Source organism: Microcaecilia unicolor, chromosome 6 (genome assembly GCF_901765095.1).
Source record: "Microcaecilia unicolor chromosome 6, aMicUni1.1, whole genome shotgun sequence".
Lineage (NCBI taxonomy): Eukaryota > Metazoa > Chordata > Amphibia > Gymnophiona > Siphonopidae > Microcaecilia > Microcaecilia unicolor.
Window position 1 is genome coordinate 54,335,171 of NC_044036.1, and position 13,264 is coordinate 54,348,434.

Below are 13,264 nucleotides of genomic sequence, written 5' to 3' on the forward strand. Positions count from 1 at the left end.
AATTTAAAAAACAAACATGATCAGTATACATTTTTATCACTAGGTTTTATTGAATTAGATTTGAATACAGCTTAACCGGTAGAAGTACAAATGTGGCAAAAAACAGGAAATATAACTGAATGCCATATAATATTCCAAAACAAATAACCCAATATGGCTTTTCAGTTTTGCAGTGCATTTTATCCAGTTTTCTACCACAAGGGCCCTGCCAGTGTCTTCATTAAAGGCTACTTGATAATCTCTTTTAAAAAATTAAATAAGTTACATATTAGAATCCCAGCAGACCTTTTAAATGCTTCCACACATGCTTGCAATCATTCACATTCCATACTCCTGAGCTCTTGAAAATGAGAATCCTATTGTTAATCACTAACATTATTTTACATGCCATTTAAGGTTGTTTGATGTACATACTAGTAGTTAATAAATTACTAAATTATAGCCAACCATCATAATCTATTTATCTTAATTACACGATACATTCAAATTGGAAGGCGGCTTTGGAAGCTCTATTGTGCTGAAATTTTTAATACATCAAAGTGCGAAAACCCCAAGTACCAAAATTTAACATTTCATAGAGTTTGTTTACGAAGTGCATTTATGATTAATTCAAATACTACTCACTCTGCTATTCAGTCTTGTCAAAACTGTACAATTAAAATGGCTCAAGTCATACAGAGCAGAGAAAAAAAAAAAAGGACAGAGCTTTGTTATCCAGTTTAGATTAATAAGTAATTTAAGACAATGTGGATTAACTTAGGGATACTGCAGCTAAGAATCAGAGAAACTAGAGGTCAAATCCCATTTCCACTCAGTGATACTCCTCGTGGCCTGGGACAAATTACTTCACCCCCAGATACAAGCTTAGACTGTAAGACCTCCAGCAACAGGGAAATACCTAATGTATGCACCTGAAATTAAACTTTCCAAGTTTCCACAAACATAGGGACCAACTCTGTGGATGCTAAGCATCCGCTCCTTCATTGTGCCCAGGGAAGGGTAATTTGTATTGTGTTTGGAACCCTCAATCAGACTGAAATGTTGGCACCTATGACCACAGAAATGGCATGAGCTAAATTTAAAAACAAATGCTGATAGTTGTATTTAAAAACAGTTCAGTTTGTTCAGCATCATAAAACTAACACATATAGAGAAAACTGCATGGTTACCCCAACTGTCTGAACACTGACCAAATATAAGCTGCAACCCATATTAAAAATGTTCAATGAACACATATAGGGATAAGCAACTTCTTAAAAAATGAGAATGAAACGATGCCCAAATTCAACCAATAATGTAATAAATCAACCTCTTTGAAAACAGAGCTGAATTTACATTTAGAAACCGGGTCAAACTATCAAAGCTGATATCCATATATTAAAGTAAGTTTGAAGGGGGGAAAAAAACAAAACAAAGGCTCTTGCTGTGTGGATCCCAAAGATTCATGCAAGTGTTTCCTATAAATAAGAGATGATCCAAATCACAAAATATGGAGTATAGTGAATGGATTTTTAGATTTAAATTAAAATGTAAATGTATTCACACATTCAAAATTAGTATAATCTGATTTGGAAACAATTTGCTTTTCTCAATTTCATAATCAACAGACTAATTCCACTTAAAACATATAGCATCATATTAGGGGTCCTGTTTACTAAGGTGCACTAGCATTTTTAGCGCGCACTGTGTAGATGCCCATAGGAATATTATAGGCATCTACACAGTTAATGCGCACTAAAAATGCTAGTGCGGCTTAGTAAACAGGGCCGTAAGAGTTTCAACCTGTTCACAGTCATAGTAATTGTCCAGTGCTATGCTTCTCCTCCCTAAAAAACAAACAAAAAAAAAAAAAAATCAGCACTTCCAGGAATGACTAGATGTAAGGGAAAGAAGATCAAGATTTACAGATTTCGAGTTTCTACATCTATTTTCTCCTCTGTGTGTACCACATGTTGATCTCCAATAGCAACAGCTGGTCGCAGTGTAACCTCTGGGCCACCACCATAGATTGACTGAAGAAAATTCCAAGTTTCCTCTGAGATTTGTCCAGAATCTGCACCTAAAACAATGAGGAGAAATTCAAAATTATTTTTTGCAATGTTAGAACAGTTAGTAGTGCGGATTTCATAGTTCAAGTTTAGCCTCATGTTCAGTTTATATCTTGCAAAAAGCTAAATTAACAGTTGTGATAGTGCACAGTTATTTATTTATTACTTAGGATTTAGTTACCACCTTTTTGGAGGTATTCACTCAAGGCAGTGTACATTAAGAATAAATGAAACGAGCAACAATTATAGCAGTAAAAATATTCAAACAACAATACAAAGTATGGCATAGTATACTACTTACAATGTCAACACAATACGTAATAGAACATTTTACTTGACAGGGTAGGGGATAAGCAAAGATGAAACAAATAGGTAAAAGAGTAAGAGGAATTAGAAATTAAGGTGACTGAAAAAAGTTGCACATGAGGTCAGAGAGATGGTTAACATATAGATAGGTAAGACAGTAAGAGGAGTTAGAAAATAAGGTGACTAATTTAAAGAAAGGTGCACATTGAGGTCAGAGAGGGTTAAATATTATCTCAGCTAGGGTAGGAATGGATAGCATGTCCTGCTGCAATATGTGCAGCCCATGTCACTCCTTGTGTGTGTGAAAGAGACTAACAAGTTAGTTACTTCTTCCATTAAAGGCCTGGTTGAAGAGCCAAGCTTTCATCTGCTTCCTGAAGTAGCAATAGTCTTGTGTTAAGTGAAGCCTTTCAGGGAGTGAATTCCAGCATGTAGGGGCTACTCCAGAAAAGGCTCGCTTGTGGGTATCACATCATGTAATGTCTTTTGGAGAGGGTGTGGTTAGTGATAGTCCCTGAGAGGACCTTAGTGTCCTTGGAGGTGTGTAGAGGACCATCCTATTCTTCAGGTACTTGGGGCCATTTCCTTTAACAGCCTTGAAGATCAGATATAGAGTTTTAAATTTAGCCCTGTATTGTATTGGTAAGCAGTGAAGTTTTTGTAAAAATGGTGTGATGTGGTCACATTGCTTGCAAACTTCTATTAGTTTTGCTGCAGCATTCTGAATCAACTGGAGCTGGTGCAGGCCCTTTGTAGTCAGACCAGTGTAGAGTGCATTACAGTAATTCAGTCTTGATGTTATCATGGCATGCACAACTGGGATAAGATTTACCTTCTCGATGTGAGGAGAGAAGCAGTGTAGCTGTCGCAAATAGTAGAAGCAGCTCTTGAAGGTTGCTTGGATTTGAGGCATCAAGAGTAATTGTTGAATCTAATTGTATTCCAAGGTTCCTGACTTGTGATTTGAGAGGGAGTTCATACTTCCCAAAAGAGATTTTGATGTCAGGTATGTATCCATTTATGTTAGGGACACAGAGAAACTCAGTTTTACTTGGATTCAGGCAAAGTTTGTTGTGTTTAGCCCATTCTTGAACTGATGTTAGACAGGTAATCAGTTTATTCAGGGCTATAGGTAAGTCAGGTTCAATGGGTATAAGTAGTTCCACATCATCCGCGAAGATACAGAACTGATTGTTGATCAACTACCTGCTCCCTCAAACCCTGCCCATCCAAGATTGTGCAGCAGGCAAGTATGGGCCTCATAGAAGGGGACACAAAAATTGTGAACTCCTCTCTTTCTAATGGGCAACTACCAACAGCATTTAAAAAAGGGCAGTGGATCATGTGACGCCATGACCGAGAGAGGCTGTTAGAACAGGCTTCTCCAGCTCCCGTCACCTCCTTTGTCTCATTTTTTTTCTAGCCTCTGAACCTTAAATTGTTTTTTTCTAGACACAGGAAGTGTTAGGGCAAGTGATCCACAGCCCAGTGCCGCTGGCATGGCAACGACAAGCACACAAAAAGAAAAGCTTTGCGGCAAGGGTGCGGAGGACAAAATGGCGCCGCCTGCAAGCCCGCCCGGCCCCACAGTATCGTCGGCATGGGTCGCCAAAATTACTGCGGAATTGTCCGCTGTTCTTGAGGATTTGTTAGAACGCAGACTGTCCACCATTGACTCAAAATTAGAAACGGTACAAACGCAACTTACAGATCTGTCTCAGGACTGTGTGACCTTTCAGATGCGTGCGAGCAAGGTAGAGGACAGAGTAACAGTGGTGGAAGAATCACAGGATTCCCTAAAGAAGAAACTGCTTGCCTTGGAGGAGAAAGTAGAGGACCTTGAAAATAGGTCCCGAAGGAATAATATTCGCATGGTGGGGCTGCCTGAGTCTGTTTCTGACAAGGACCTTGGGACTTTTCTGTCACGTTGGATTACAAAAGAACTACAGTTCCCAGAATGCTTGGGGCCCCTATGCATTGAGTGGGCCCACCGGTTAGGTCCACGACAGGCAGGAGCAATCAAACCACGAGTAGTAATTCTGCTGTTCTTGAATTATGCCCACAAATAGGAAGTGTTGCAGGCAACCAGATCAGGCAAGCATTTAACATATGAAGGAGTGCAAGTTCGTTGCTTTTTTATGAATCGGCGGAGGCAGCCCAGGAGTTTTTGGCACGTTTGGAGGGAACAGAATCTGAAGATCACTGAGGACTGGGGTTGCAATATGTTATTGGATACCCGATGGCATCAAGGCTTCAGTAGCAAGTTAATCAATTGCTCTCTTTTTGGATGGCGTGCACTAGACTGGATGGGACTCTGAAGGCTCATGGACCTGTTGCCCGAGCCTGGCAACCCAGGAAATTACTTTTACCTTATTCTACTGTGCTGCTTTTGGTATTGGGGTGGCTCAGCTGCTAGTCTTATCACCAATGGGTTTTCTGTGTTATCAATTGGAGTCTAAGGCAAGCACTATGTACCTAGAACTATACACTGCTATTGGTGCTGGCTCCTCGCTTCAGCCTCTCTTTGTAATTGAAGCCTAAAAGTGTACCTGCTTGAATGCAGATGCTCAGGGCTGTCCTGGGGACCTTTTTTTTGCTGTTGTTGTTGTTTATCAGTAAGGGTGATAGAAGTTTGGAGATCAGGGGATGGATGGATGGGATTGTGTGACTGCATTTATGTATCCTGCTAAAAGCTGACTGTAGATTAAGGGGATGGAACCATTTAAAGGGGAGAGAGTTGACTTAAATACGTATAACTTTTACTCTATATTATTGGACAAGTGTGAGTGCAGGCGCCTGTTAGGCCATACTGGAATGGATGAAATCAGGATGAGAGGGGGGAGGGGGGTGACGGGAGAGGTATTAGACGTGATGGTTCCTGTAGGAGGAACTTTGCTCCGCGGGTTGGGGGGATTAGGGGAGGGTTGTACGAATAATAGGTTCTTTTGGAAAGGGGAAAGGTTTGGTTCGTGACCAGTTTCAGGAATTTGGGGCTTGTGAAATGGGAATGTGTGACCATAAGCAGGGGGGACAGAGGCTGGGGTGTACCTTCTGGTCTCAATCCGTTCTACTCATGTGTATATTCGTGTTTCAAGTTTTAAGGGGATGGTAAGGATTATATCCTGGAATATTGGTGGAGTTAATTCGCCCATAAAGCATTCAAAGATTTTGCAACACTTAAAACAGGCAAAAGGTAGACACAGCACTGCTGCAAGAGACCCACCTAAGTCAGATGGAGCATGCCAAACTCAATTCATGGTGGGTGGGGGAGTGCGTAGCGGCCCATGCACAGGGGAAGAAGGGAGGAGTGGCGGTCTTGCTCAGGAAGGGAGTAGCCTCAGCAGTAACTCCACTCCTTGTGGATCCTGCTGGGAGGAATGTAGTTCTGGAAGTGATGGTTGATCGACAGAGGCTGCTTATCTGTAACTTGTATGCTCCTAACAGCTATGACCGGAGTTTTTATCAAACTGTGACCAATTTCCTACAACAACAGCCCCACACAGCCTTAGTGGTAGGTGGAGGTTTTAATGCAGTCTGGGACCCTTTTCTTGACGATCACTCCCCGGGAATGGCTCTTCATATCACCTCAATAGAGGCTTGTTGCTGATGAGTCAACTGCTTGATTTGGTGGATGTCTGGCGTTTGTTGCATCCCTCTGAAAAGGACTACACTCATTTATCGCGTGCACATTCAACCCAATCACGTATCGACTATCTTTTAGTGTCTCGATAGATGTTTGGGGGGTTACAAAAGCAGAGATAGGGCCATATGCGTGGGTAGCATTAGATTGGTTGATGAAGTCGTCTGCTAGACAGTGCAAAGATGGATGTTCCCTCTCGAGTTATATAAGGACCCGATACTTAAGGGGCGTCTACGTGCATGCTGGGAATCGTACACACTGCATAATAGAGAGCATCAAAATGACCCCATCCTATATTGGGAAACAGCGAAGGCTGTGCTCAGAGGGGAAATTATAAGTCATGATCATTTTGTTCGGGTCTCACGGGATAGGGAGATCTTGAGGTTAAGCAAACAGCTTTGTCAGGCACGGCAGCATTTTGGTTGGACCCATGAGGGAAGGCATAAACAACAAGAGCTAGAGCTGCAGGCAGCTCTGAATGAGCTCTTGCATCAGAGGGCGCTCAAAACTCTAACTTAGTATCGTTATATGTTATATAAGCATGGGAACAAGGCAAGTAAACTAATGGCACGGCTGATTCGATCACGAGGAGGTACCAGGAAAATTCTCACCATTAAGCAAGCTGGAGGAGGTTATACTAATTCGGATGAGGCAGTCTGTGACACTTTTCAGACTTTCTATAGAGATCTTTATGCCTTGCCGCTGGAGACAGGGCTCCCGAGTCAGATGTATCTTGACAATCTCAATCTACCCAGACTTACGCGATTGGAACTCAACCACCTTAATGAACCTATAAAAGATGAAGAGGTAACCTTGGTAATAGCCCGCAATCCGTTGTTGAAGGCCCCAGGGCCAGACGGCCTCCATACTGAATTTTATAAAATTACTCGGAGAGGATATTATACCTGATCTTAATTTTTAAATAAACTTATAGAGAACAAAGCGCTACCGCCAGCATTAAATAGGGCACAAATTATTGTATTACTTAAACCGGGGAAAGATCCCTCGGAGCCAACATCTAATCGCCCTCTCTCTCTTTTGAATTACAATACGAAGCTGCTGGCTAAGGTGCTTGCTAATAGATTGGCGCAATTGTTGCCACGTCTGGTTCACGAATGCCAGGTTGGCTTTGTAGGGGGTAGATCGGTGGCGAAGAGCCTTAGGAGGATCTTGACCACACTGGAGTACAGTTGTTTTAGGGAGCTGCCGTCGCTATTAGTCAGTTTTGATGCAGAAAAAGCCTTTGATAGGGTACACTGAGATTTTCTCTTTGCCACCTTGGAGAAATATGGGTTCTCGGGACGATTTGTTGCGGCAATCCAGGCCTTATGTAATCCCAGTGCAACAATCTTGGTTAATAGAATAGAATCGCAAAGTTTTCCCATCAGGAAACGCATAAGGCAGGAATGCCCCCTCTCGCCGCTTCTCTTTGTTTTAGCCCTGAACCCTCTTATCAGAGATATTATGGTTATAGTCCCCAGATGGCTCTATATCTTACAGATGTTACCTTTCCGACTTCTGAAAAAAGACTTGAAGGTAGTGACCAGGCTTTTTAGTCGTTTTTGTTGGGCCCGCAAAAAACCAAAAAAACTTAGTCAAGAGACACTGAACAGAGATTGGAATCAGGGGGGAGTGGGATTTCCCAATTTGTTTCTTTACAATCAGGCGTGTCTCCTCCATCATCTGGGGGACTGGTTTAATTTCACACAGACATATACACCTACAAGCTTCAAGCAGGAATATTTTGCTCCTCAGTTTTTTTTTTTCACTTCTACATCTTCCCCATGGTCAGTTGCCCGAACACTTCAAAGGGCGCCTGCTGCTTAGACCTTTGCGAGAGGTGTGGCACTGGTTGGTGCCGTTACTGGGGGGGGGGGGGGGGGGGGGGGGCTCGAATGCTACTGACCAAATACCTATTCGTGGCAATATCGCTTTTGAGGCTGGAATGGATAATCCGATTTTTCTTGTGTGGGACCATAAAGGTTTTTCTATATTAGAGCATTTATTGCAAGAAGATGGAGTATTGCTTTCGTTTGACGCCATACAGAACAGTGTGGGGCATACTTGGGGAATCGTTTTGCGTATGCACAAGTTACTACTACTACTTAACATTTCTAGAGCGCTACTAGGGTTACGCAGCGCTGTACAGATTAACATAAATTGACATAAAGGACAGTCCCTGCTCCAAGGAGCTTACAATCTAAAGGGCAAAATGTCAAGTAGGGGCAGTCCAGGTTTCCTGAATAGAGGTATGATGGTTAGGTGCCGAAGGCGACATTGAAGAGGTGGGTTTTGAGCAAGGCTTTGAAGATGGGCAGGGAGGGGGCCTGGCGTATGGGCTCAGGGAGATTATTCCAGGCATGGGGTGAGGCGAGGCAGAAAGGGCGGAGCCTGGAGTTGGCGGTGGTGGAGAAGGGTACTGACAGGAGGGATTGGTCTTGAGAACAGAGGATACGGGTAGGAATGTAAGGGGAGATGAGGGTAGAGAGGTAGGGAGGGGCTGTAGATCTTGTGCATTTGTAGGTTAAAAGGAGAAGCTTAAACTGTATGCGGTACCTGATCGGAAGCCAGTGAAATGACTTGAGGAGAGGGGTGATATGAGTGTACCGGTTCAGGCGGAAGACAAGACGTGCAGCAGAGTTTTGAATGGACTGAAGGGGGGATAGGTGGCAAATTGGGAGGCCAGTGAGGAGTAGGTTGCAGTAGTCAAGGCGAGAGGTAATGAGAGAATGGATGAGAGTTCGGGTGGTGTGCTCAGACAGGAAGGGGCGAATTTTGCTGACGTTATAGAGGAAGAATCGACAGGTCTTGGCTATCTGCTGAATATGCGCAGAGGAGAGGGAGGAGTCAAAGATGACCCCGAGGTTGCAGGCAGATGAGACGGGGACAATGAGGGTGTTATCAACAGAAATAGAGAGTGGAGGGAGAGGAGAAGTGGGTTTGGGAGGGAAGACAATAAGCTCGGTCTTGGCCATGTTCAGTTTCAAGTGGCGGTTGGACATCCAGATTGCAATGTCAGCTAAGCAGGCCGATACTTTAGCCTGGGTTTCTGCAGTGATGTCTGGTGTGGAGAGATAAAGCTGGGTGTCATTGGCATAAAGATGATATTGGAACCCATGGGAGGAGATTAGGGAACCCAGGGAGGAGGTGTAGATTGAGAAAAGAAGGGGTCCAAGGACAGATCCTTGAGGAACTCCAACAGATAGCGGGATGGGGGTGGAGGAAGAACCAGGAGAGGACAGAGCCCTGGAACCCAAGTGAGGACAGTGTGGCGAGAAGTAAGTAATGATTGACAGTGTCAAAAGCGGTGGATAGGTCGAGGAGGATAAGGATGGAGTAGTGACCTTTGGATTTGGCAAGCAACAGGTCGTTGCACACTTTAGATAGTGCCGTTTCCGTCGAGTGTAGGGGGCGAAAGCCGGATTGAAGTGGATCGAGGATGGCGTGAGAGGATAGAAAATCAAGACAGCGGCTGTGAACGGCGGCGCGTTCAAGTATCTTGGAGAGGAAGGGCAGGAGGGAAATGGGGCGGTAGTTGGAGGGACAGGTAGGGTCAAGTGATGGTTTTTTGAGGAGTGGTGTGACTACAGCATGCTTGAAGGTGTCAGGGACAGTTGCAGTGGAGAGAGAGAGGTTGAGGATATGACAGATGGGGGAGGGGGTGACAGTAGGAGTGATGGTGTTAAGTAAGTTGGTGGGGATGGGGTCTGAGGAACAGGTGGTGCATTTCGAAGAGAAGAGAAGATAGGCGGTTTCCTCTTCGGTGATATCGGGAAAAGAGGAGGAGGCGGCCTGGGTTGGTTGGTTGAGGGAGTGTGTTATAGGGTGAGGAGGAGAAGATGGTTTGGAGGTGAATTCGAGATTGATTTTCTGCACCTTGTTGTGAAAGTTAAGCACTATATAAATTCTTTGGATCAATCCTCTTTAAGACACCTGGGAGCACAGATCCGCGCTTTTTTTCATGAGACCTTGGGAGGAACGACTTTCGATTTTGGGACTTCATAGATCTCTGGTCCGACGAGGTCCTAATAGAGATTATGACCATCTTAAAAGTAGATGGGAGAAGGACTTACGGATATCTCTTGTGACCTGGGAGGTGGCAGCTACATTGAAAGGTATTCATGTGCTTGTAACAGATGAGAAATTGAGAGTGTGTGGCTATCGGGTGGTTTTGAGGGGTTACATGTCCAAAGCCCAACTGGCGCACGTGACAGGGTCTGAGGATTCAGCTTGTTCTAAGTGTGGTGGTAGTCCCAACTCATTCTATCATGCATTTTGGACGTGTCCTGCGGTGCAGGCCTTTTGGTTGCAGGTGAGAGGCTTCTTGATCAGGTTGTTGGGAAGTACGATTTGAGGGACGGAGGGGCAGTTTCTGTTGGTTCAACCCAGGGCCTTTGCTCCTCTAAACCGACATTCAAGTCTGTTCTGTCGGAAATTGAGTTTGGTGGCTTGGAAGTATGTTCTACAATTCTGGACTTCATCTGAGGCCCCTGCCTATTGGCAGTGGCGGAACCAGGTACATCTTTTGGCGACCTGGGAGGCCAGACCGCCGAGAAATTCCCCCAAACGTAGGAAGATTTTTACTCAAATTTGGTTACCTTATTTGCAAAGTCTTAGTTTGCTGATTAATTCATAGCTCAGGAGAGGAACTCAGATGTATAATTCTTCATTCCTCTATCATTATAGGGGGAGAAAGGGGTACAGGGGTTTCATCTTTGCCCTGCCATTCCCAAAGTCTTTTGGGTTGAACCTGTAGGTTCTTTTCTGACCTGGTTAAATGGGACGGGTTTGTGTTCGAAAGGGAAGTTGAGAGGATGGCTTAGTTGGGTGGTTGGTAATTGGAACTGGTTATAGTGGGGAATGGGTTTAGGGCGGTAGGGAGGGAGGTGGGGCTCTGCTTGGGATGAAGAAGTGGGGGTTTCCCTCCTTGCTCTCTATTCATGCTAGAGGATGTAGAATCTCTATTATGGTGTTGGGGTTGGGTTATTGGGAGGAAGGGAGGTTTTGTTAGGGGAGGGGTTACTTTTTGAGGAATGTTTTTGAGGACTGTTGGGGAAGGTATTACTACTGAATATAATCTTAAGAAACGTTTACTATTAAGTTGGGGGAGGGGTTAGGGAAGTTGGGAGTGGTGGGGGGTAGGATAAAAGTGGATGGTGAAATTGTTAGCTTACTTAGCTTGATTTTGTTAGTTACGTGTTATACAATTGTAAGCTAAGTTTATTGTTTGGTGAATAAGATGTTTGGAACATCACTAATAAAATTGTTGAAACATAAAAAGGACAGTGATGCACCCTTTGCTTAAGAAAAACAACCTTGACCAGGACAAATTTGAAAGTTACCAGCCAGTATCCCATTTCTAGGGAAACTTATAGAACAAGCAGTCTGTGTTCAACTCAGTGACTGGCTAGAAGAGAGAAACTGGCTAGATCCATGTCAATCTGGATTCAGACCCGGTTATGGAACAGAAACTTAAAGAAATTAAAAATCCAGACTCAAGTAGCATTACCAAAAAAAAGGAGATAATACACATTAAATCGAGGTGAAATAAATGGTAAAGTAGTAAAGATCAAATATAAACAGCAAAAAGTAAGGTGAATATGAACAGGATGTTGCAGAGATAGAAGGGAATGAAAAAAAATAAAAGCATAAGACAGAACAAAAATATTTCTGGGTGTGAATGTACGAGTTATTCAGATTTGGGGAAATTTTGATTACTAAGTGCTAATAAAGAACAGGCCCCTCAGGTCCCAAGAGAATAAAAGATTCCTAAACTGTGGGCTGTGAACCCAAACAGGGTCATGAAACCTGCTTTTGGATCACAAACTGGGTGAGTGCTACATAAGCATGTTATTGTTCTGCACTGCACGGGGGTTTCATGCCTTTGGCAGCCAAGCAAATGCAGCCGCCAAAAGACTGGCAAGCATTGCCTTAGAGGCTCAAGCCAGTTCCAGTTTTTGAGGGCCCTACCTATAATAAAAAAAAAACCAAAGGATAACACATGAAAACTAAAAAAGTTACCAAGAGCTACCTAGATTTACTAAAGTGCACTACCAGGTTAATACATGCTGGAGCTGTTAACACACATTATTAGTAAATAGATTTTATATACCACAGGTCCCATATTAGGGAATACAGTATAGTCTCGATTATCCGACTTTCACTGATCTGACCATCTGGCACATCTGACAGACCGTGGTGACGATATGCAGCTTCTCTTTCCGTTTTCCAAACCCAGGACCCTGCTTTTATCGCCTTTGTTTCTGCATTGTTTGAGGGAGTTACCAATGTTTTTCGTATTATTCCACTTTTCATTTATCCAACAATGGGTCGGTCCCGTTTAGGTTGGATAACCGGGACTTTACTGTAACACATCAGTATATTTTAATAAATCTAGCCCTGTGTCTAAATTTGAGTTCTAGACCAGTTGGGTTTCTCTCCCAGTTGGGTCTGCACTCCTTGAGAAAGTTTTTAAAGTACAGATAAATGGCTAACATACTCTTCTCCTCCCCCCCACCCCCCCACCCACTACAAAAAGACCTAATCATTAATTTTACCTTTAAAGATGTTATACACTTCTACAGTAAGCTATAAGTGTCTCACGAAGTAAAATTCTTTCATTTTACAGAAAGCCTAAAAATACTAAGCCCTTCACAAGTTAAACATTTTTGGGCTGAAATTTTACAATGTACAACAAATACAGCTTTGTAGTTTGTAATACAAAGACGTTTCTGAAGTTTGCTTTCAATGCCTATGATTTCATGCTAAATCCAATGAAATAGCATTCTGTTTCTATCTGTTTGGTATTCTAAACTTGTATTTGTTTGGTTCAGTGGCAGAAAAGACAGGCTATGTATTTAGTAATCGACAATGTGATCACTAAAATACATAGTTTGAGTAGAAATATCTACTCTGTCTAAACATATCATTCTATTTATTTTCAATTTTTTTTAAAGTGAATTACATTACAAAAGAAACAGTACAATACTGAAACCCTCAATACCTGCAACTCCCTCCTCCATCTGCTGAATAACAAAACCACAAATCTATGAAATACATTGCAGAAAATAAATTCCTGTGTCTAAGGCTTTTGTTCTTAGAACCCCAAACTACCTCTAATCCATAAATATAATCCCCAGCCAGCAGATCCCCCCTACCAGCCTAAGACCCAACAGAGTACTCAGCGTAGATGTGCCCTAATGACCCAGAGAATTCAAAACTTAACTAAATGCTTTAGGAGATATCTTGTGTAAATATGCTCCTCATACTG

At 43.0% G+C, this 13,264-nt stretch overlaps 1 protein-coding gene across 8 annotated transcripts in view; it reads right to left on the bottom strand.

Annotated features, from left to right (window-relative positions):
- Window positions 1-13,264, bottom strand: part of USP33 (ubiquitin specific peptidase 33) — a 165,951-nt gene continuing 152,687 nt past the window's right edge. For all 8 annotated transcript variants that reach the window (XM_030208095.1, XM_030208091.1, XM_030208098.1 and 5 more), the window contains one exon: window positions 1-2,059. In XM_030208095.1, the coding sequence (XP_030063955.1) occupies window positions 1,902-2,059 (158 nt within the window). In that variant the 3' untranslated portion in view covers window positions 1-1,901. The remainder of the gene's footprint in view (window positions 2,060-13,264) is intronic.